Here is a 24,844-nt window from a genome sequence, read left to right as displayed (position 1 = left end):
ATCATAAAACAAACAAAAATATCTCTCAAACAGTAAATTACCTGGGTAAGTAAATGATTAAATAAAGTTTTAATCATTGGAATGCTATGCAGTCTTTGAAGAACATGATCTGAAAGTATTAACATGGAAAGATGTCGATGTAGCTAGTGAAAAAAAAAGCTGCAGATCAGCATATATGATATGATTTATGTAAAATCATGTTAAAATACACATGCCAATGCACACACATGTTTATACATGCCTATAAAATGCATGGACTAGAAGGATGATACAAGAAAAATAAGAACAGTGGTTATCTTGGGTGAATACGATGGGTGCGTGCCAGGTAATGTTTCCTTTGTATTTGTTTTACTTCATATCCTTCCATATTGACTTTGTGTGTGTGTACAATGTATAGCACTTTGGGGTTTCTGGATAAGTTCAGAGTTAATAGTGTGTGACATGGCAGTCAAATAATTCTGATCTCATAGGTGGCATTATAAGAAATAGAGAATCTAGAACATGTTAGGTAATTAAGAAATGAGAATTAAAATTTGTTGGCTTCATATCCTTTATGAGGAGTAAAATTTGTCACTTCCTCAGTGTAAAAATCTTCCTTCAATGCCTAGGAGTGGCTTCTGCATGAGGTCACAGGGACAAGGTAAGTTCAGAGTGTAGAGCACACCACAGGTGTTCAAATACTTGCTTAATGTCCTCAGAGTCCCAAAGAAAGGGTAAAGCACACGATGTTGTGAGCTTTTGTTGACCCTTTCTCTTCAACTTGTTAGAAACTGTCTTTAAAAATTCAATTAATATAGGAGCATAGGATAATATTAAGAAAGTCCATCCACACGTCTGAACTCATAAAAAAAATTATTTTATTGATCCTTTACCATACAAAATTTATTCAAATTACACCCATTTGAAGTGGTAAGATCACAGCTAGAGAACAGGTCACCCTGTAACAAATCTATTTACAAAATCCATCATAAAAGCTTTTTTTTTGTTTTTTACACTATATTACATATTTTCTTTTTTAAACTAGCATACAACACAAAAGCTAAACTGATTAGTAGTTCGCCTACTCCCAATTTTGGGAGAAATACTTCCTTTTTACAAAATCATGTACCCCGTAGGAAAAGAAATTCCCACACCCTGACAAATGCCACCCGACTTACTCTGCAAGGCATCTTCCTTCAAATCCCTCCCTCTCATACACACGAGTTGTCATGCACACACTGAGTTCTTATTTTCTTTCTCCTGAAAGCTAAAGCTTTAAATACTGCAATTTTATTTACAGATCTACACGTATAACAAAAATGAAAACAAGAACCACCACAACAACAAAAAAACAAACAAAATAACATTCTTAAAAAATTACAAACCAGCTAGAAAATATTCTGGCAGTGTTTACAAATTAATTGCTATTTTTGTACAAAATCGCTAAATAATGAAAATGTGAGTAGACTACATATCAACTTAAATAAAACGATCGCTATGCACAACTCTGTACATATAAACACACACCTAACACTGTTTGACAGCTCATGTGTTGCCCTTTATACATTTCATTTTCTAAGGCTCACGCAGTCATAATTCGCACACTTGTAACTTTTAGCCATTTCATGTGTGAGCTTTAATAGCAGCAACTCAATGGTACCAGGAGACCTGCATACTTAGTACTTAAAATAACACAAATACTGTAGTACTAAACCACTTTGTGTGCCAGATACTATGTCAAAAAGAAAATGACTAATGCAAACAGAATACAGTATGGACATCTAATTAATGTACACCAGTTACGCCCAGTAACTGGAAAAATCTTATGCATGAAGGAAATTTTAAGACTTATTAGTATTCCTTTCATTTTTTAAAACAATAAATATGGCATTACATTACGAAAAGTTTCAACGAGAAAGTCAACAAAACACACAACAACCTAGCCAGGTGAGCTCAGTCTTTAGACTTTGGAAAAAATCAGCTTTGTGCAGCTGGCAAAGAGAATGACACAAAGCTGGAAGCAGAGGCAGCTAACCAGATGAGATAAATATCGGAAATGGGGAAAAGCTTGGCATAAATGGTTTCCCATACAGGAAAAAACCCCACAGTGCATTTCCAGTAGGCACTTAACACAAAGCTCCCTCTGCCTCCCCCACCCCAAAGCTTCATCTCGGACCACACCGATATTTTGTACCAAGTCCAGTGTGTGTGAGGGGAGGAGGCCGGGGATGGAGGCTGAAGAAGAAAAAGGAAGATAGTCTGCACCTTTGTTTTTCTTCCCAAACATACACCCATGCATACCCACACAAAGAGTTTAAAGTGCTGGTGTCATCGGACTTGACCCCACCACCACTTTGCATATTGTGGACATCTACCTAGAGTAAACTGGCTGGGGCTCTTGTGGTTTCTCTTTTTGTTTTTTTTCCTAAGGGATATTTTCAATTCAATTAAACACGGATGAGTTGAGTGCCTACTACGGTGCCTGCCGCTGGGGCAGGCACACAGCATTTCAATTTAACTGTTCCTACTGAGGTTTGTTCTTTAACTGACTTCCTCATTCCCGCAGTCCTTAGCATCCAAGGAACGGACTACTGGAGGTCCTATGATGCCACATTCCCAGTGGGAGATGGCCAGGGCCACCTGCCAACGGGAACGCCATTCTTGGACATAACCTGTAGGATTTGGAGCTGACACGAAGCCCCCAACATGGGCCGCCATTCCTGAAGAGTAAAGCGAAGACGCCCTGGCATTCTTTCCCTTCATTTTCTACGTCCCAATTTCCCTTACTCGTTCCTTCATGGAGGAAGGGGGATGGTTCTGGCCAGAACTATTCCAGCTCCCGACACAGTGGGAGCTCCTTGTTCTTACCAGCGTAAAGAAATGCCACTCACACAATGGGGATGTCTTTCTACCTAGAGGCCTCTCCATCTGACCCCATCCTGAGAAGTGGTCTCCCTGAGTGCGGAGTAAGAGAGCCCTTTCCCCGGTCGCAGGGGCCCGGGAAGCCCAAGGACGGAGGGATCCATGCCTGCTGCTCCTTGGGACTGCTATGTCATCTGACCTGGTTCTCCTTTCTGATGGGCCACCCCTGTCAGCGAGCCCCAGGACTGACTCGCTCCAAGCTCCCCCTACCGGGAAAGAAAGCAAGATGGGACGATGCTTGCAGAGGCTGGTAGACCGTTGATCACACAGGTTTAGATGCTCTGATCAGTAGAGGTTCTCTCCCTCTGCTTAAAAGTAATGTGAATTTGCAAAAACTGCTTCAAAGTAAACAATTAAATTGAAATGGTGATGGGTGCCACAGGAATGCTTAAATGGCAGCTAAAAAAATAAAAAGTCTAAAACAATCCACAAAGAACTCCTAAAGTAGGCATTTGCTACAAATCAAATGGAGACTCACAAACACGTTGGGGATAGGGGAGTGGGAGTGGTTTATGGAGACAGGAAAATCCACAACAGCTTAGAGTGGCAGAACTCTATTAGTCTTCTGTATCTGCAACAAGTATATCTGAAAACAGGTTCTTCATCTGAAAGGCTGTGGAGGTTCTCTTGACCTCCTAGTGGGACACACAGTCCATAGCTTACACTGAATTATGACAGTAATTTAAATATTCCTAAGAAGAGCTGAAGAAATTCATTTCATACTTTTGCATGACTTCAAGTTTGCAATTGCTGCAGTTCCATTCCATATTAGCAGACCCCAAAGACATGCATTCTGCGGAGAAGGCACGGCTTGAAATGCTATTAAGGAAGATTGCTGTTTCCGAGTGGGCCAGGTGGCCAGACCCCATTCTACAGCCCATCCGTCAGGCACAGCAAGCCAATCCGGGAGGAAGGGAGCGGGGCAGGAAGGAAAAGTCTGGGTGAGAGACACCTGATTGCACATTTTCTCACTTGCTGACGAATCCAGGAGATCTTGGAGCCTGGGCAAAGCAGGGCTTTCCCAAGGGAGCCTGCAACTGTGCGTTTAGATAATTTGTTTATTTTTTTAAAAAAAATGCATTAAAATGTCAGCTTTCCTCTGAAGTTTGTAGTTTACTTCATGATACTCTCTTGGAGGAAGAAGGTAGGAAGGGACAACACTGCATGACAGATGTTCTGGTTCCGTGATAAAAAAATATCGGTTTGTAAGGAGAGTTCACACAAAGCGTAATCAACTACACATGAAGTCTTCCACCAGTGGGAGCTTTTCCAGATCGTAAGCATCAAAGAGATCGCTGATGCCTTCCTCCTCCCCAAGGCTCAGGAGGTAGTCCTCTTGGAGAAGGGGGGGCAGTAAGTTCACAAACGGTCCTTCTAGGTTGGAAGGAATTTGGTCCTCAGTCTGCTGTAGAAGGTTGGCCGGGGAGGTCAAGGGAGAAAGGTTTGCCATAGAAATGGAGCAGTCACTATGTCCTGAGTTGGTTGAAGCCAAGTCTGAAAGGAAAATAGTGGTGGGAACAAAAAATCACTTAGGAGAAAAATCAAATGGATTTTTCTAGAAGAATGAATATGCACTGTTATAAAAAAGCACATACTCTCTGCTAATAATGACAATGAGGCAGATGGCTTTTTATGCTGACAGACACAAAGGAGTGATTTGTGACTTTTCTTTGGCCTAGTCCACTCACTTCTTTTTTAAAATACTGTCAACAAACAAGAATGCAAATAGCTTCAATGAAAAGAGGCTAACAGGTTCAAAAAACAAATATAATTACTAAAAAGTTGGTTCCCTAATAGAAACTCACCAATTTTTCCTAAAAAAAAAAAAAAAAAACACCTTTTTTTAAGAGACAGGTCTTGCTATGTTGCCCAGGCTGGCCTCGAACACCTAGGCTCCAACGATCCTCCTGTCTCTGCCTCCCGAGTAGCCGGGAGTAGAGGCAAAACTGACCAATTTTAACTCAGTCTTTTTTGAACAACCAGCTTATTAAAGCTACCTTCAAAAATACATATAAATAAGACATTTCCGCTTTGAATTTCTGTGGTGCAAGACGGCCTTTTGTTTTGCTGTTTCAGGTGCTGTATTTTTGCTCAGTATTAAATCAGACCTGTTCATGTAAAATCATCCCTATTCTTGCTGCTAAAATGGGATGTAGCAGGGAAAAAAATTAAATACATATCCCCAGATTAAAACTGAAAACAACAGCAACAACAAAAACCTCCAAAAATCCAAACTGCAAAGAGCTTCCTTTGCTCCAGGGACAGAGAGGGAAGAAGAAGTTAGATTTATTTTCCTGGGGGTTTTCTTCCCACATCCTTCCCCCAACTCACTGGGGGAAAAAAAACAAGACAAAAATTCTCTGACCAAAGCTCTTCTGTCCAAACTTTTTTCATGTCCCTCTCTAACAATCTTTGCAGCCTCATTCAAAGGTGTGTGGCCGAGTGTAGTTGACGATACACCAAGCACAGCTCACAGCTTAGCTCTCACTCCTGCTGGTTTTCCAAAACACTGCGAGGAAATGTTTTCTGCCAATAGCAAAAGCCTAAAGCGACTCCGTAAGTGGGTGAAGGGAGCCATTTGCCCAAAATCACCATTTCATTCTGTAAACCGGTCAGAGGATCTTTTTTAAAATGTTACCTTAATAACAACAGAAGTTTGTTCTTCTTGCCTAGACTTGTGGTTCCAATACAGGATCCTTCTAGTCACCTTCACTTTTAACATAGTTTCCAAAAGACAAAAGCGGAATTTTTACCTTTGGAAGTGGGTTTAGGGATATTCCCATTGTGGTCTTGATTGTTTGTTTTCATTGGACTGTGTGTTTCAGTCTCTTCTGGACACAGGTAAACCTCAATGGGTCCTTGGGTACTTGCCAAATGTATTTGTAAGCTCTATGAACAGAAGCAGAAGTTCAAACCAGACGTTCTTTTAGAAATAAAAGCCATAGTAATTTTCATCTAAAAATGAAAAGTAAGAGTAATGTTCATTGTTCATTTTGCCTCTTCTCTGCCAGTCTAGCTCTATCAATGACTGTCACCCACTAGAGCAGGGGTCAGCAAATTACAGTCTGAGGGCCAAGCCAGTCCATCAGCTGGCTTTGTAAATAAAGTCTTATTGGAGTCATGCCCATCCCAGTTGATTATGTATTGCCTCTGGTTAGTTTCATATTCCAATGGCAGGGTTGAGTAGTTGAGTAGTCTGGACAGAGACAGTATGGCTCACAAAGTCAAAAATCTTTACTATCTGGCACTTTAAAGAAAAAGTTTGCTGAGTTCTGCCCCAGAGAAAGAAAATATTTTTGGGGAGTCAGTCTGAAAATGGCGCTATGGGTGGAGTAAATTGTGTTCTTTTTTTTTTTTTTTTTTTGAGACAGAGTCTCGCTCTGTTGCCCGGGCTAGAGTGAGTGCTGTGGCATCAGCCTAGCTCACAGCAACCTCAAACTCCTGGGCTTAAACGATCCTCCTGCCTCAGCCTCCCGAGTAGCTGGGACTATAGGCATGCGCCACCATGCCCGGCTAATTTTTTTCTATATATATTTTAGTTGGCCAGATAATTTCTTTCTATTTTTAGTAGAGAGGGGGTCTCGCTCTTGCTCAGGCTGGTCTCGAACTCCTGAGCTCAAGCAATCCACCCGCCTCGGCCTCCCAGAGTGCTAGGATTACAGGCGTGAGCCACCGCGCCCGGCCAATTGTGTTCTTTAAATATATTATTTCCCTGCAAATTATTAAAAGTTCCTTTAAGTGTTCCAAATACAGTATTTTCATGATGATGTTCTCTATGATAGGGCTTTTAATATTGAACTTTAACAAACAACTGATGACTAGTATTCTTAAGTGCTAGGAACTGCATTTAATAAGAGAATACAGCACACTAATATTTAAAATTCTTTTTCATCTAGGTCAGGGAGCTATTATTATCTTTTAAGGTGAGACTTCTACCCTAGATGGGAACTTGTAAATTTCATTCCCTTCTTATCTTCCATGTATTTTCTTTTTACTATAGTTCTTATCTCATAGTTAAGTCTAGGCCTATAATATCAAAGTGTATTTGAAAATAGAAAAATATGCTCCCTACTTTCTTAAAATATTCTAGTCTATTGATTAACTCAAAGCTCCATTTTATTTCTTAAAAGTAAATATGTTATAAATAATAAAAAAATTCTTAAAATGTTCTAAGTTAGGGAGATACTTTAAAACATTCATGTCTCTATTCATGGTGGGGACCATATACAGGGTAATCAATATAAACTTTCCCAAGTCGTTCAAATTGATCAGAACCACCAAATAACAAATTATGAAAAAGAGAAAGTACAAGAGGGACAGGACATCCTATATTAGTTTGAACTGAATGCCCTGCCAGGTTAAAATTCGACTTTTTGAACAGTCAATAGACATTGAGCTGTTGAAATGTTTTTAGATTTAGGGTTAAGTAAAACAAATAGGAAAAAACGATCAAGTTCTTAGGAGGGGACAGACTTTACACATCAATGATTCATGAATTTTAGGCATTCCAGAAAGATCTTTGTAGATGAACAAAGACGCTGTCTCCTTACCTCTATTGAGTCAGGCACTTCAAGTCTTGTTTCTGGAGGGGCTTTCACAACTATAACAGTTTGGTCTTTAAGGCCACTAATTTTTCGAATATCTTGATATGTAACATAAGCTAACGTAAAGAGTGTTAAGGAAATCTTCCACCTAATTGCTTCAGATGTAACCATTATGAAAACGACAAAACAAATGCATGGAAAAAATTTAAAGTATTTTATGACTTATAAGCACATATAGGTCTCCCTTTCTGGATCTTCAAATATATTGGGTTCCCCATGAATCTTCTTTTTTGGTTGATATTCTAAACAACAAAAGAAATGTATAGCTTTATCTTGCCCATTTCTAAAGAGTCTATGGCTATATAAAATACTGAAATAAATGCATAAATGGAATAGTTAAAATAAACTATCAAAAGAAAATCCAAACCCTTTCAAGTCAGGAATTTTGAAACCAGGGTCTTTTGGAACACGGGTTTTGCATGATCTCCAGTGAAGTGTTCTGTCACTCAAACTGAATGAAGACAGATCCCAATTTGCAGAAAACATTTCAGCTCTACTAACCATAATGTTTTTGAAACTCCAGTTACTTCTATCGGCTATTAGCAAGTGTCAGCAGCTACACATAAATGAATAAGTAACAAATATATTAGTGGAAGAACTCAAGATACCGCTCAGACAGACAGCTTGTTTTCTTAAGTGCACCTGGGCTGGTTGTGATTATATATTGCCCACAGACAAAAGTGTCATTATTTCTCTGTTAGAAAAATTATCCTTTGTGTGATATTATTAACTCTATCAATATTTCAGTGTTCACAAGGAGGAAAGCAGCTTCCAGGTGCTCTGTGACCTGAATGAATTTGAGAAATACTGATTTAGGAAAAGAGAAAAGAATGATATTTCAGTACTTTTGGTGGTTACTTATTTCTAAGCACTGAATAATTCTTTTAACTGTCCTGCCAGCCAAGCCTAAAAGGATATCATAAAAGAATATGGTACTTATTATATGACAAAAGCATTCATGTGAGCTTGACACTTGGCACATGGCTTTCTTATAAGGGACATGGAGTAACACAACTGATGTACAACGTCTTTAGCCAGTTACTTTTTTTTTTGTATGAACCCACAAAAAATTTCCAGGATAAAACAGCAAATAACAAATCACTGAAGGCATTTTGCAGGTAATATAGCAAATAGGGTCTATGATCTAACAAGTTTAATACAGAAAAAGTAATTAGAGAGCCTAGAGGAAATGATGTCCCTTAGAAAAGTAGCTTCTTATCAGTAGCTGAAGGAAGCTATGAAACTGTTCCCCAGATAAAAAGCACTTCCACACAAGATCTGCATATACATTTAGGGGCATCTATTACAGACTGTCTTCTTCAAGTCCCTACAGTTGCACAGTAGCCAATTCAGTGTTGAGCTCAATCGTGGTAGCTCTTGCAGGATTCTGGGTTTTGGGGTGCCACTTATCCCATCAACAAAGCCAACTCATGCCTTTATAGAAAACTGGGCAATTCCGAATTTTGACTGAGAACACTGGGGAAAACTGATAAGCAGGTACTTACTCTACAGCCCACTGTCAGAAAGCTATGTGACAAGAACTTATTAAAATAAAAACTCATCTACAATTACTCAACATGCTGCAGGAAGGAAAATTTCAACACATTTGTGAACAAGCTGTACCAATTTGGGAACTGAATGGCGAATTGAAATAAATTGTGCAAACATATTTTCTAATCTTACAAACTTAAAAGTGCTTCCTTTGTGGCTCCCTCCTAAATTTGCTCCTTGGGTTCACAGTCCCCTGCAAGGATGCTTTCATTTTCTACAACAAAGGCCCCAGAGAAAGCCATATAGGTGACAATGGTATAAGCCACATGTTCCAGAAGGCTGCCAATCATGTGTAACCACACATCTTTTCCACAGTGGGGCTCCCAACTAAACAATGAATGAAACACCCCAATTGTTGTTTTTTTTCCCCTATAAACCCACTCTGGCCACTACTGGGAGGCCAAATCATCACACCTCTTCTCCATCTCACTAATTATCAGCTGACAAGGTTAATTCTTTGGTCAACAGGAAATGAACAATTGCAGGTTTAAAAAACTGCCAGCATTGGAAAATGCTATTAAATGTCCCTGTTCCTTCCAAGGGAGGGCCTGTTCAAGATGAGACATTAGAAGAATCTGGGCAGGACATATTTCATTTTCTGTCTAATAAAGGTAAATGTGGAATCATCAGAAGTTTGGAACTGAAACTAGAGATGCGATAACTTAAAATACTGTTTTCTGTCTTCTACTAGTAACTGAGCTTATAGGCAAATCTTGCTGGCATAATGAAGCAATCTCTCTCTTATTTTGTCTGTAGTGAGGTGATAAAGAGCAAGTTTTCCTGAGATGGTCAACAGATTTTCAGCAAGTAGGAAATGAGAATTGGCTTTTCATATTTTTATTTCCCAGGACTCATGTTTGTAAAGGAACAGACGAACTGAGATTTCTCAGGTCTTGGGGTACTTCTGAAATCAGTTTTTGGTATTGGGAATCAGCTTAATGCACTTTAAAAGTTATAGTATGATTTTCCTATATTCTTTCAAACCTTCAACTATAGTCCCATCAGACAGATTCAACAAATTCCAATTGCTATAATATCTGATGAAAAGAAAATAGAATGTGTAAACCCCAACAGTGACAGCTAACACCCACCAAAAATCTGGAAAGCCAAAGATGAATCTGCTTAGTGTTGTCATTAATATTAATACTGACACCTTATGTATCTTTTAATAGTATGGCCTTACGCTATGAGCATACCCATATGTCTCAACCACACATGAATAAAATACTTTAAAAAACAGTTCCCACCTGGCTATCAAACTAGATAAGCACAGGATGCAGTCTGATGACTATCTTACCATAAATACCAATTTCTTAGGTAAAGTTAAGTGGGTTACACGCACACGCACACACAAGCACACACTTATCTGCATGAAACCAGAGTGAAAATCTACGTCGTGTATAAATCAGATTGTCAACACTGGAAATAGCCTAGAAAGCACTAACCCCCAACGAACCGGTGGCACAAAGGATATCTTTGATTCTCTGAATCCTCGGTTAACAGTTTGAGGTCCAGGGTGCAGCTTTGGATCAGTTCATCTAATTTCTTCTCTTCCTGACTGAGCTCGGTCACTTCTTTTGACAGGCCTTGGCACTGGGCCAGCATGCCCCCATCCTCAGACAGACTGCAGCCCCTGGAAACCCAAACACAGACTCTTCACGGCTACTCATGACAGGGAGGGGAGGGAGAAATGGCCGCTTGGGTGAATGTCCCCTCTTGACATGGGAGGTCACAATGCTTGTTAGCCAAGTGTTAAAATTAGAACACTTACACATTTTTTCATAAATACAGACCTGCACTTTTCACACCATAGAAATTAAGTGAAAAAGCATTTCTATTTTCAGGGTCCTTTCTTCCAGGGGAGGCCTCTTTCTTCAGAGGGCTCAAATCCAGAGGGCAAAAGAAGGCAGCCACCTCCACCCCTCCCCCAACATGCCTTCCAGGGGGGAAAAAAGGTGGGGTGGGAGAAAGGATAGAAAAACAGAAAAGATGAAATGGTTCAAAATTCATTCTTTTTTTTTTTTTAAATAGAGACGGGGTCTCACTCTTGCTCAGGCTGGTCTTGAACTCCTGAGCTCAAGTGATCCTTCTGCCTCGGCCTCTCCGAGTGCTAGGATTATAGGCGTGAGCCACTGCGCCCAGCCAAAACAGTCCAAAATTCAAAACAAATCATCCCAAAAGCATGAAAGACTCAGGTAATTTCTGAGGGTTTTATACCAACGCCTAAAAAGAAAAGGAAGCAACGGAAACAGATGTGTGTGGTGTATGCAAGAGCAAAGACCAGTGCCCAGTATGCTTCTCTAAATCATAGGCCAAAATAGATGACCAAACTGTCACAAAATTCCAAAAAGCACAAAGAAGTTACCCATTATCATGTCTGAAGTAGTATTTTTTTTTTCAGAGATACCCCATAACAGATTTATTACTTCCAATATGCTCTAATAGTTCAATCCCGTCCTTATAAAAATTGGCTATTCAGATGCTCTGTCCAAAATCCACAAATGACATTATCACACGTGTGGGTATACAGGTCACAAGTGTTCTCATCCCTTGCTTTGCAGAAGAAACTGAGGCATTTATGTCTTGCCTTAATTTATACAGAAAGTGAGTTCATCTCTTCTTATAACCATGAATAAAGATGTTCTGTGATTGTGCGAATGTGAATGTACACACAGACGACTCTTAAGCCACAGTTAATTTCCAAATGCCAATTAGAAACAAGCCAAGGACATGTGTAGGCATGATATGAGCAGACACACAGACATCAGCGTAACCCGTGAGCAGCACTCCAGTTACAACTGCAGGGTCCCCTTGCTGGACACTGCACAAATACAAATCCTTTTACCTCTGACAATATCTAAACAGAAAGTCTCTTTGTAAAGAGACTTTGAACTTCTGGCTGAGAAGCTTTGGAGGGAGAGAGGATGAGAGAGAAGTGATGTGTGGGCATGGATGTGAAAGCTGGAACGGGCAGTTTGAAATGACCCCCTCAGACCTGGGGCCTGGGGAGGCCGTAGACTCCTACTCACATCCACTGGACGTTGTTTTTAGACTTCTTCTTAATGAGGTGGATGCCTTCCAGAACGTTGGTGATATCATAAATCCTTCTCTTTTGCACTTTTAGCACCTCTGCTGCCTTGTTCAAGTCCAAGACCCCATCAGGTGACTGGCTCAGGAGCTGAATGAACTTCTTGGTGAGCAGACCAAGGGACGTATCATACCGCGTTTTTTCTGAGGGAGATTTTGGAGCTTAAAGAAAAACAAAAACCGAGCGGGTGGGGGGGATAGGGGGAAAGGTAAAGAAATGAAGGGTGTCTTTGCGGTTAAGCAAGCCCTCTTTCCCTCTGCAGCCCAAGTATTAGTACCTGATGAAGCAAAGCTGTCGTTGTTTTCGGCAAGTGACAGAAAGCTATGGAATTGCTTTATTATTAGACGAGGAAGGCACCATAAAAATTCCTGTGTTTGACTAAAGCAGTTCACTTTGAATTTCTGAGTTTCTCCTTTGGCTTACCCTGGGTTTAATGAGTAATCTTACACCTGGTAGGTGCTCAAAAACATCTGCTGAGCGAATGAAAAAGTGCTCTGGCTTCAGGGGGCCTCCCCTGAGGGAGCCAGGCTAGGGATCTCCCCAGCGCTGCGGGACAGGGTCTCACCCAGACCCGTCTTACCTGGCCTTTTAGGCTTCAGTATCTGTGTGTGTGTGTGTGTGTGTGTGTATGTGTGTATCACTTGTTCACTACTTTTTCAAATGATGCTTCAATATGATGAGTAATACCTGGCAGTTTTTCTATCAACTCTCCCCATCTCTCTTAGATGAAATTTCCTTATTTAATATTGCACTTATTCCCTTCCAGGCACACAGGTCCAGGTTTTAATTTAGCATCACACACAATTTGTGGATTGCCTAATGCATAAACTGCAGGACAAAGTCTTTACGTTAACTGCAACACGCATAAAGGAACTATTTGGCTATTTGTAACCTATTTCTCTCTCTCTCTCTCTCCCTCTCTCAAGAAACAATAATAGTATTTGATGGAAAGGGAGAAAAGCTGCAATTTACTGGGCTTAATCAATTCTTATGCTACCATATGCTGAGCTGGAGATTGAGGTCCGCACAGACATTACCGACTCTGGCATAGTTCATGGATACCCAGTTTGCCTCAGACTCTGAAGCAATGTCCATTAAGGGAAGTTAAAATTAAATTTGATTATAGAACAATGCCCAAAGCTTGTATTCTGAGTTAAAAAAAAATGAAAACTGCATACAGTTAAAGAAGCCGTCCTTTACATCAGTATTCAGGTACCAGAGTGACTCTGTAGCCTTTCGCTGGCTGTCTGCAGACGTTGTATTTATTTTTTTGGATAAGCACAGAAAGAAACGAAAAAGACCAAAAACATGCCAAAATTATTCACACCTTGGCATCCTTCCAGCCACAAGCTTTGAAAGTTGGGAATCCCACACCGAGGAGAATAAGGAAAGAGATGAAAAAATCCTTACTTTTTGGACTATCTGGACTTCGTAGTGCAGCTCTTCCTTTGCCCTTGGGGGTTTTTAAACCATCTGAGAGGTACTGATGACCACTTTCTCCTAGCTCCAGCCTTCGCTTTGCCTGGAATAAGAAAGCGTGCTCGTTCGTCACTGGTCATATGGACAATAACAAGAAGGGAGGCTGTTTGTGGTCTGCCCTGCCAAATGCTGCTGCCTCGTGCCAGCTCTCATCCCTCTGCTCCACCCCACTCAGCATCTTGTCATTCCCTGGAGCCAGGAGCCTGGCTCTGGAGGCCTGGCTGTCACGCACTCTCTCTCTTCGCCTGCCGCGGTCACCTGTCCACACTCAGATGGACAAACCCAGCGATTCTTTAGCCATAGGTTTGGGAGCCACTTTGTTCGTCTACTCATTGATTCAACAAATGTGCCAGGCATGGGGCTAGATACTAAGAATATCGCAGGTGCCGTGGAACTTAAATTCACTTTTCCCCAGTGAGCTGTTCCTGCCTCCCTCCGATTCTCTGATCTGCACTGGACCCCCTTCTTCTGGCTCCCCAAACACTCTGTATTTATTGGCACCATAACCCTTATTGGGTATTACTGTAAGAGTTATTTTGCTTATCTGTTTCTCATTTCCTTTAAGGCAGGGACTGTTCCCCATTTATCTTTGTATACCCAGTGCTTGGCACAGAGCCTGGGTTTCTGTAGGTATTCAATCACTCTCTCTATACACTGTATATTCAATGAAAGAAAGAGTGATTGAATAGTACCACAACTAGCCACAGACTACAAATGGTCCTTCATCAGAAAAACAAATATCGCACACACTCAATCTTGGGTTTCAACCAATATTACTTTCTCCATTTTGTCATTAAGCCTGGCAAATGAGAAGCCATTGCTTAAGTTTTTAACTTAACTCCATTTCAGTTTTCAAATATCCACAGTGTCTTCTATGTACTGGGCAATGGGCAAGATAGATAAGGGTCCCTGCCTTCTGAGGGCTTAGACTCCAGGCAGAAGACAGATGATTAACTAAGTAGTTGTTAAGCACTAACTATATGCGTATGACGGGTATAGGCAGAAGTGGCTCCAACCGGACGCCCGGCATGGCAATGTGTGTTTCGGTAGATTCTTCCAGTGAGGGGATCTGCAATTTCAAAATAACTCCCCATGATGTGGAAACATCAGTGACAACTTATCAGCTGATGACAGAGATCCAGCTTCTGTTATCAGCTAAACCTGTGCTGTCCACCCCAGTAGCCGCTGGCCACTAGCTCATCCAAATTGACACATGCTTAAGTGTAAAATATACCCTGGATTTTGAAGACTTACTATAAAAAAAGGGTAAACTATCACAACTATTTTAATAGCAATTACATGGTAAATGATATTTTGGCTTTATAAAATACTAAATAAAAAATACAATTGACCTTTGAACTGCATGGGTCCACTTGTATGTCACCCCTGAGACAGCAAGACTAACCCCTCTTCCTCCTCCTCAGCCTATTTGATGTGAAGATGAGGATGAAGACCTTTATGATGATCCATTCCATTGATGAATAGCAAATATATTTTCTCTTCCTTACTTCCCTCTAGCTTATTTTATTGTAAGAATACAGTACATATTACATTTAATGTACAAAATAAGTGTTAACTGACTGTGAATGTTACTGGTAAGTCTTCCGGCCAAGAGTAGGCTATTCTAGGTAAGTTTTGGGGAGTCAAAAGTTACATGTGGAGTTCTGACCGTATGAGGGTTGGCACCCCTAACCTCTGTTTTGTTTAAGGGTCAACTGTAGTATGAAAATTATTTCACCTGTTTCTTTTCATATGTTTTTTGACTATGTGGCTTGCATTTTGGGCACTCGTTATCTTTTTACTGGGTAGCACTGAACTGAACGTTACTCTGACGGCACAGGAAGGACAATTTGGCAATTTGCTTTCTCAATTTCATTTTGCCCTCCTGGCTATTCTGTCAAATCTTCGTGTTGGCCTATTGTTCTGGTTGGTCCAGCAAACATTCCGTCTTCGTCAAGTAGAAGCCCTGTGACTGCTCTTTGGGGAGCCACCCCTGCCCTCTCACAGCCTAAGTGCACTTGTGCACACTGGTGACCCAGGCCCGGCTAGTCACTGTGTCCTATCCTGCTCCTCCTCTCCGCCACAGTGACTGGGTCAAGCGGCACGTGACCCAACCTGGCTGAACAAGGGCTAACCCCAGGCATTTTTCTGGAACTACTTGACAAAAAGCAGGTATGTCCTTTCAGTAGGGTTGATGAGCTGGTGGCTTGAAGCTACTTGAGAATGGCGCCTCCCCGGGGAAAGCAGAGAAGAGAGATGGAGAGAAAGGGTCCCAGACCACCACGGGAACTTTGACTCCAGTCACGCATGGGGCACTTGATCTTTCCTAGACTTTACAGTTGCATTAGCCAAGAAAATCTCCTTTTTGCTTACGGCACTTTGAGTTGGGAACCTGGAAGTGTTGCAAGTGACAGCCGGTGGAACTGGCTGGGTGTAGTTGGGCTATGATGCAAAGGGGAGCTGGCAAGCCTTGTTAGAGTGGCAGAGTGTGTTGGTCACTTCTTGTGGTCATCAGGGAGGTGTAATAGACAGAGATAAGCTTCATTCGGGGCTGGTTCACCTAAAAGAAAACGGCTTTGCTATGAAGGCCATTTTTCTCTGTAGAAAGCAATCCAAGAAGACATAGAGCTACATCCTCTGCCCAAACTAAAGTCAACAGAAGGAAAAGAGTTTGGGATACCGCCCCCCACCCCAACTCCTGGGCCCCTTAAGGCTGTACTCTCCTTGAGAACTAGCCACTGGCCAGCAGCCCAGGGGCATATTAGCTTTGCCTTTTCATTCCAGGCTATTGTTTCAGATTGATGGAAGCATTTAGCTGTAGATTAGGGACATTCCAGAGCTCTGCAGTTAAGAGATGGAGATCTAACTTCAAGGACTAGGACTAGGCTCAATGTGTGACTTTGATTACTAAGCACCAAGCCGTAAATTGAACAAACCTAAATACTAGATAAGACAATCTCCTAAAATTAAAGGCACTTTTATTGCCAGAGAATCACTAAATCTAGAAAGCAAAGGACTATGACGTCTTAGCCTCTAAGGGAATCAAATCACTAGCCCATAAATCCACACCATAAACAAACGAGCTGGGAGAGAAGGGTAGCTCCAGAAATTCCTCCCAGAGGGTAGCACTCAGGGCAGTCATAGCGGCCCCACAAACAAGTCACCAAGTGCCTGCCACCCCTGTTGAGGAGGACATAACAAGCTCTGGGAGGTGACCAATTGACATTGTTTCCCCTTTTCCAAATGGATGTTTCCATAAGGTTATCCTGTTACCTTTCCCCCGATGTTTGATGAATGGGGTGGGCTGAACTGGATTTGAGAGGATCACACATTCCCTGTTTGGTCCCAGATCTGAACATGGGTGCAATACTCAGACTCCCTTTTGAGGAAGGGCTAAGAATTTTGATACATGATGGAGCATCATTATTTCAATGCTTAACTTAGCAAATTCAAGCACACATGCTTGGTAAAACAAAAAACTAGATGGTAGGATTTAAATAGATGATAATCTCCTCTGCCATCTCAATTTTTGTTTGTTTATGGTGGGAGTGTCTTGCTGAATGGAGGGCTATTCTGTCATTTCTATGCAGATCTTCATATTACGTGGCCCTGAGCAGTAAAACAACTAACCTATCTGGAGTTCCAAGGAAGGACCAGCCATTTGGCTCCAAGCAGGGGTAAAGATATGTGAGATGCTATGTAGAGCTCCACTGGCACCTTCCTACAGTATTTTAAGGGTAACTTTGACTATAATCAAGGTATATGCTAACGTCAGAACCTCAGACCCATGTAAGATAACATGCCTCTGTATCGAAACAGTTATAATGTTGAGCATTTCTGAAAACATACATATGAAAAGAGGAGTCACTGTTGGGCAGCCATGCAGTGGGTTATGGGGAGCATCTGTAGTTTCTGCCTGCCTGGTATTTGTTGCCCCTATTGTTTTCCTTTGGGGAAGGAACCCTTCCGCAGCTCTTAGTTCAGGTGGTTCCTATAGAGTCTCCAAGCCTGAAAATAAAAGGCCTGAGATTGCTCAACATTTTAGGCCGATCCTTCCCATCAAGGCTGCAGAGATAAGTACTGTCATCTTGCCCAGCAATTAGTGTATTCCAATCCTGGGGCTAAAGTGTCTGGTGCAAGGATGGGCCCATGAATAACCCGGGATGAATCAGTGAAGCCTGGGATTTTTGTTGGGAATCACTGGGAAAGTACTGGGTTCTTTTCACTGGGAGTTATGAGGCCACTAGGATGTAGGCCTGGAGATAGTCGGGAACTGAGCCAACATAGAAGAAGAAAGAGTTGGAGAGAGGCTGAGTCCCAATGCCTTCAAGAGAGGTGCTAGATACAGCCATGCCCAAAGGTAGATATACCATAGAATTTCATTTGTGTCAGCCAACAAATTCCTTTTGGTATAAGGCAGCTAAGTTAGATTACTCACACTTGCAATCAATATCTGATAGATATAGACCTTTAGTATTAATTATTACGCAATGAACATTTGAGTGCTTTACAATATACCATGTTAACCTGCTTCCCACTCAATTATGTGATCTCATTTTCACAGCAACTCTATGAGGTAGTTATTATTACTTCCTATTTTACAGACGAAAACTGAGCTTTAGAGTGCTTAAATAACTTTAACAAGATTCCACCACGGGAAAGTGGAATAGGTAAGTATGCCTATTAAAGTCTGTGCTTATTAACTATTTAATACTTCATGAAAAGATTATGAAAAATTGCCATATAAAAACATTGAAAAGCTATATTAAATCGACAACATCTTAATATAAGCTTAGGTAACTTTATTTTATTCATAATTTTTAAAAGGTCTTCTTTACATAATAAATGCACATGGGAACTTCACACAAATGAGCATACATGGAAAGCAAACTTCTCTCCCACTCCCCATCCCCAGTTCCCTTCCTCAAAGGCAAAGCACCTTCAGTTACTTGGATATTCTTTCAGATAGTCTAGGCAAATGCAAGCACATGTATAGACATGTACCACCATACCTCTTAAAGAATCTTTACACAACAGCAGCAAACCACACTATTCTATTAATAACAGATGTCCAAATTTGATTCCTATCGGAACATACAGAAATGACTTATTTTTCACAGCTGCATAATATTGTATTAATTCATCTATCATGATTTATTCACTTAACCAAACATCTACTAATGGACATGCAACACTCCTCTACTGTAATCATTTTCCCAATGAATATTCATGCTAGCATTGTGCAGTAGGTACTACTTTACCCATTTTGCACTGAGGCAGAGAAATTAAGAATTTACCTGAGGTATCTGTTAATAAGTGACAGATACCAGGATTTGAACCCTGGTCCGTTCATATACTTTGTCAGTGACCACTTCCTTGGCCTTATTGCGATGTCTCTCCTCTGCTTTCACAGCAACTTCTGGGCTGCTGTTGCATAATTTTACCATCTTGACAAATACACACTCTAGGTTTTCTCACTGGACTCTAAGCTCAGGTCATAAGCAGCTTAGATTCCCCAGAGCCTTGCATATAGCACGCACCATGCACTCCGTCAGATTGACTTATTTATTTTGAATAAACCAAGGAATAAACTCCCAAAGTCCCTTAGCAGTTAAATTACAAAGCTCCAGCGTTACCAACCTGCAGAAGGGATAGATGTGTGAGAAAGAATGTATGTGTATAAATAAACAAAAAAATAAGGAAAGAGATCAAGAGAGAGGCTGGAGTTTAATTTCTACATATGACTTGAAAAGATTGTCAAGAAACATAAAGGGGAAAAATTAAAGTTGTAGAAAGATATGTATAGTATGATCCCATAAGGGTAAAAAACTAGTAACATAAAACTATAGTGCTCATTATAAATAATTTTCCATATATCCACAGAGGGAAAAAGTCTAGAAAGATCCACACCAAACGCTAATGGTAGTTATCTCACGAAGGAAAATTAAAGATGGAGTAATGACTTCATGTTTTATTTTCTGCAGCATTTGATTGTACTTTAAAAAGTGATATGTTGGCTGGGTGTCATGGCTCATGCCTGTAATCCTAACACTTTGGGAGGTTGAGGCAGGAGGATAGTTTGAGCCCAGGAGTCCAAGACTAGCCTGGGCAACATAGGGAGACCCCATCTTTACAGAAAATAAAAAAATTAGCCAGGCTTGGCAGTACATGCCTGTAATCTCAACCACTCGGGAGACTGAGGCAGGATGATCACTTGAGCCCAGGAGTTCAAGGCTGCAGTGAGCTATGATGGTGCCACTGCACTTCAGCCTGAGTGACAGAATGAGACCTTGTCTCTAAAAATAAAAAAAACGGTGATGTGTCTACATACATTAAATTTATACTACTCAAACTAGCAATTTCACTTCTTGGAGTACATCTTGAATATTTATGTTGTTTCCAGGGTTTATTAAAAATACCACAGCCAGTTTATTATTTGTATTTTTCCACATATGTCCAATATAAATGCCCAACCTCAAAAGAAAAATTCAGTAAGTTACTGTATATTTATATAATGGAATGTTATACAATTAATAGTGATGCACATCTATATATGTAAGTCTTTTTAAAAAGCAGGTGTGAATAGTAAAACTGTATTTTTTGTGGGGAAATTATGTGCGTAGAAAGCAAGTAACTAAGGGTACACCCCACACACCAAATAGTTTTACAGCATTAATCTTTGGGTGGTAGGCTTATGGTGATTTTGCTTGCATCTTCTTAGCTTTTTATATTTCAAAATCATGTTAAAGTGAGCGTGGGTTACTTGCATAACAAGAAAAGCAAAAATCATTTCCATTTGGGGTTAAACAAAAGAAGTCTGGTGGTTTATTTTTGAGACTGCTGAACATCTCATGTATCGTTCAGTGTGTACGGGTTCAAAACAGAAATGAGATATGCTACCAGCACAGGCATCCAGCTTCATGGTGGGAAGGGAAGTGATGTTCTTATATCTGCCATGCACCTGAGCCACAGGAAAAATTAAATCAAGAACAAGCATGGCCTGCTGTATGTTAACAAACCGTGACTGCTGAAATCAACTCCCTTCCCCCTGGTTAATAAGAGATCTGGGAGAGGGAAAGAACTAGATACATGGTACAGTTTGTCCCAAAGCCAAAGATGAGACAGGGCATTTTGAACAGAGAAAGAGGGAAAATAAAAGAAAATGGAAATGAACAGAATGATGAACAAGATCAGTACCTCAGTGAAATAACCAAAAGGGGATTTCCAGCCTGAGACCAGACCACAGCTGAATCTCACTTGGATTCTGGCCATTAGGTCAGTGGGTCAGGGCATGAGGATTTTAAGAAAAGAACACCTTGTTTCCAGTTGTGACTATATATTAACTCAATCTGGGTAACCAATTTTTTTTTTTTTTAAGGCAGAGTCTTGTTCTGTTTCCTGGGCTAGAGTGCCATGGCGTCAGCCTAGCTCACAGCAACCTCAAACTCCTGGGTCCTGCCTCAGCCTCCTGAGTAGCTGGGACTACAGGTGTGTGCCACCATGCCCAGCTAAGTTTTTCTATTTTTAGTAGAGATGGGGTCTCGCCCTTGTTCAGGGCTCAGGTTGGTCTCGAACTCCTAAGCTCAAGAGATCCTCTGGCCTCGGCCTCCCAGAGTGCTAGGATTACAGGCGTGAGCCACTGCGCCCAGCTGGTAAATGCATTATAAATGCTGCAGTGAGCCCAGGGCAGGTTCCAGGAGGGCATGAAGGGCTGCATGGAGAAGTGGTGGAGATCTAGGTGGGGTGTCTAAGCTGTGTCTTCGTAGGTGAATGAGCTTTGTCTTGCAGGAGTGAAGTGAGGGGAGTTCAGTGGGCTGTCCAAACAAAGACAGAAGCACACACACTTGAAGACCCCTGGTTTGGAGGTGCTGGTGGGTAGGGAGGGGCTTTGGGTGCAGAAGGATGAGGAAGGGGCTGGCTCACGGTCCCTTTCATGCTAATAACCATGCTCCCCTGTCAACCCGTCAAGGAGATGAGGTTACTTAAAATGAAGAGCTCCAAGGTCTTCAACTTTTTTCAGGGAGATGTAAGTTCAGAATCTCATCAGAGCAGCAATTAGGTAAGAAGCCTAATCAGAAACCAAACTATCTCAGAAAAGAATAAATGGTGAACTGAATAGGTATGCAGAGAACTCTAGCTGTATCCTCTACCATTTCTCACTTGGATTACTATTAATAGGATGGACTCCAAAGTTGGTCATTTTGATTTCTAAAATATGTAGGGTATTTAAATTTCACTATAGGCTCATTTGAGGACTAGTTTGGGACTTTAACCATATACATATGAATGTTTCTAAAGGAAAAGTAATCTTAAAGTGACTTACAACTTTTGTAGCAGAAGCCATTTACCTAATGAACTGGTGATTGTGTTCCTTTTTTAAAAAAGAATTTATTTATTAAAAAAATTTTTTTTTTTAAATTCTGAGAGATGGTGTCTCACTATGTTCCTGAGGCTGGTCTCAAATTTCTGGCTTCAAGCAATCCTCCTGCAGAGCCAGGATTACAGGTGTGCACCACCAGGCCTGGCAGAAGAAGGATGTTCCTTTCCATATACATTTATTTTGGTTTTAAGAATAATTTAAGACAATTAAAAATAAATAGATGCACATGAATTTTAAAAGCCTACTAGTTCCAAGAGCTTATGATGGCTATCTCCTTGAGGTAACCAACTTTATTATTTCTCTGTATCTCTAATATGCTTACACAGTTCTTTCTGGTTTAGCCATTTCAATTATTATGTACTGACAACTAGCGTACTTCCTCCCTTCCCCCCAAGAGTTACACCTTTATTTTTGGTTAAATAAAAAAACAGTGCTGTACATCAGGATTATATAAATATTGTTTGCCACAGGGTCAAATACTATACTGAGATTGAATTTCCTTTCTTGTAAAGCTTGTTTGTTTCCCTTGGCATTTCCAGTTGTCTTTCTTGCTCTTTGGTACCGTTTGCCTTCACCAAATCCTCAACATTTTTCCAGTTCACTATCATATCAGATATTCTAGCAAGTCCCCACTTTTCCTCCTGCCTGAAGCTCTCGGACCTCCTGCTATCTAGACCTGACACGGACTCCAGGCTCTCCAACCCTGCTGCAAGGCTGTCATGCGGCAATTTTCCTTCACTGTATGTAGTGTTGAAGCCTGGGGTGGACATTTGTCATTTTATTTGACTGCCCAGCACCTGAACTTTCTCTTCTAGGTTTAGAAGATCTCCCACTTTTATTGTCTTGATGCGAGACAAGCCCACCTACTATGGAAGATGAAGTAACTTTTTGTGTGCTAATGAATTCAGTGATGGCTGGTAGCTTCAGGAGGGGTACCAGTCACCAGAAATACCAAGGCATGATTAGAGAGTTGGGACTTTTAGACCCACACCCCCAAGCTCCAGGGAGGAAGGAGGGGGCTAAAGGTTACGTTGATCACCAAAGGACAGTGATTAAATCAATCATGCGTATGTAAGGAAGCTTCCATAAAAATCCAAGAGCACAGGGTATGGAGGGCTTCCGGGCAGCTGAACATGTGGAGGTGCCTGGAGGCGGGGGGTGCACCCAGGGAGGGCATGGAAGCTCCATGCCCACTCCCTCATACCTTACCCTATGCATCTCTTCATTTGTATCCTCTGTGACATCCTTCATAATAAACCAGTAAACGTCAGTGTTTCTCTGAGTTCTGTGAGGCGCTCTAACAAATTAATCAAACCTGAGAGGTGTTCCCCAATCAGTGAGAGCCTTGATTTACAGTCGGTCGGTCAGGAGCACAGGCAAAATGACCTGGGGCTTGCGACTGGCACTGGAAGTGGGAGCAGTCTTGTGGCCTGAGCCGTCAGCCCGTGAGATCTGATGCTTCTCTGGGTAGTGTCAGAATTGAATTGGAGGACACTCGGCTGGTGTCCACTGCAGAATGCATTACTTGCTTGATGTCTGAGGATCCCCTCGCAACCCCAATCCAGTGTCCGAAGTGTGTTGTGAGAGTATAGTAGGAGAAACTGAGTTTGTTTTTCCCTCTATATTCTCAGAATTGGTGTCAGCTAGGATTGCTAAAACAGCCTGGGTCACAGAAATAGGTGGTTTAGGAAGAAAAAGGATAAAAGGGTGGGGGATGAGAAATCTTGGATTCCTAGGTGCCCATGTGGTCACCCACGGTATGGAGCTGCAATCAACAATCAGTTACTAACCATAAAATTTACCTGGGGAATTTAGAGATGGAATGATTCGCCTCCCAGGGAGTTGTTTCACTGGATGTATTAAGAAATGCAAACTAGTAAGAAAAAAGGAAAACGTGCAATCCCCTCATCAGTTAGTTATCTGTTGACAGCTAAAGTGAAAGTAAAAAGGGTGCTGGGTTGGACCTTGATGCTAGTCCAAGCTCAGATTTCAGCTGGTCTGAGCTTTGGCCACCAGCCTCGGAGCTCCCGCTATGCCCCAAGGGAAAAATTACACAGGGGAATCAGAAAGTACCTCTAGGACCTTTGGTCACCAAGAAGCAGCCAGTGTGGGGGAAGGGCAAACCAAGAGACTACTGACAGTAGAGGCTATCGTGGGAAGGAACTGTTTCATTTTGTAAACTGGTACCATCAGCTTCCTGGAGAGGTTTTACTACCATGGATTCTGGGAGTATCTAATTTGGGAGCAGAGTCTTTGTGAGTGAGCATGTTTGGGGACCCACAGCTCACTACTGAGCAACCACAGAAGGCTGTACACGTCCCACACACACACACATACACACACACACACACACACACACACACACACACACACAGAGAGGAGGGTATTCCTGAGGGAACAGCCAGCCTGGTGGACTGCAAAGTCTGTCTACCCTAAGAAGGGGGGCTGCCGGACCCCACCTATAAATGCCAAGTGCAGCACCCCAGATGAAGTAGCTGATATGCTTTGTATTCAAGCCATGTGAAACTGACTCTATGACAACTGGGATATTCATTCACCTGCTGAACATGCCTGTTACCCAGGCCGTGGCAAATGCTGTGGGTATGGGTGTCCCTTTAATGTGGAAGCCCCATATAAACTTGCTGCTGCAAAATTGAGAGACGACAGTTCAAGAAGCCTTGTGAGACTTACTGTCTCAGCTTCCCCTCGTGGGTCTTACAGATACTAATAAAAACACTGGGTTAATTAACAAGAGAATGGGGAAAGGCATAGGGCAGGGTCAAAGGACTCATCCCAGGAAGGTGGAAATTTTTAAATGGTTATTAAGAAATAGTGTGAATA

General features: G+C 41.5%; 1 protein-coding gene and 1 long non-coding RNA gene across 5 annotated transcripts in view; one reads left to right on the top strand and one right to left on the bottom strand.

Moving 5' to 3' along the window:
• Positions 1-837: 837 nt before the first annotated feature.
• E2F3 (E2F transcription factor 3) overlaps positions 838-24,844 on the bottom strand; it is a 75,395-nt gene continuing 51,388 nt past the window's right edge. For 2 of the 4 annotated variants that reach the window (XM_045551873.1, XM_045551871.1), the window contains exons 2-7: positions 13,555-13,666; positions 12,086-12,287; positions 10,531-10,689; positions 7,452-7,566; positions 5,655-5,790; positions 838-4,395 (exon numbers count right to left, since the gene is read on the bottom strand). In XM_045551873.1, coding sequence (XP_045407829.1) covers positions 4,133-4,395; positions 5,655-5,790; positions 7,452-7,566; positions 10,531-10,689; positions 12,086-12,287; positions 13,555-13,666 — 987 coding nt within the window. In that variant the 3' untranslated portion in view covers positions 838-4,132. Of the gene's footprint in view, positions 4,396-5,654; positions 5,791-7,451; positions 7,567-10,530; positions 10,690-12,085; positions 12,306-13,554; positions 13,667-24,844 lie in introns of all 4 variants that reach the window. The other 2 variants (XM_045551872.1, XM_045551870.1) reach the window with 1 other exon arrangement.
• LOC123638326 lies at positions 15,642-18,268 on the top strand. The gene is made up of 3 exons (XR_006735314.1): positions 15,642-15,795; positions 17,214-17,300; positions 18,228-18,268. It is a non-coding gene; the product is annotated as an uncharacterized LOC123638326 (long non-coding RNA).

This window comes from Lemur catta, chromosome 5, assembly GCF_020740605.2.
Source record: "Lemur catta isolate mLemCat1 chromosome 5, mLemCat1.pri, whole genome shotgun sequence".
In the NCBI taxonomy this organism is placed as follows: domain Eukaryota; kingdom Metazoa; phylum Chordata; class Mammalia; order Primates; family Lemuridae; genus Lemur; species Lemur catta.
This window is presented reverse-complemented; position numbering and strand designations above follow the sequence as displayed.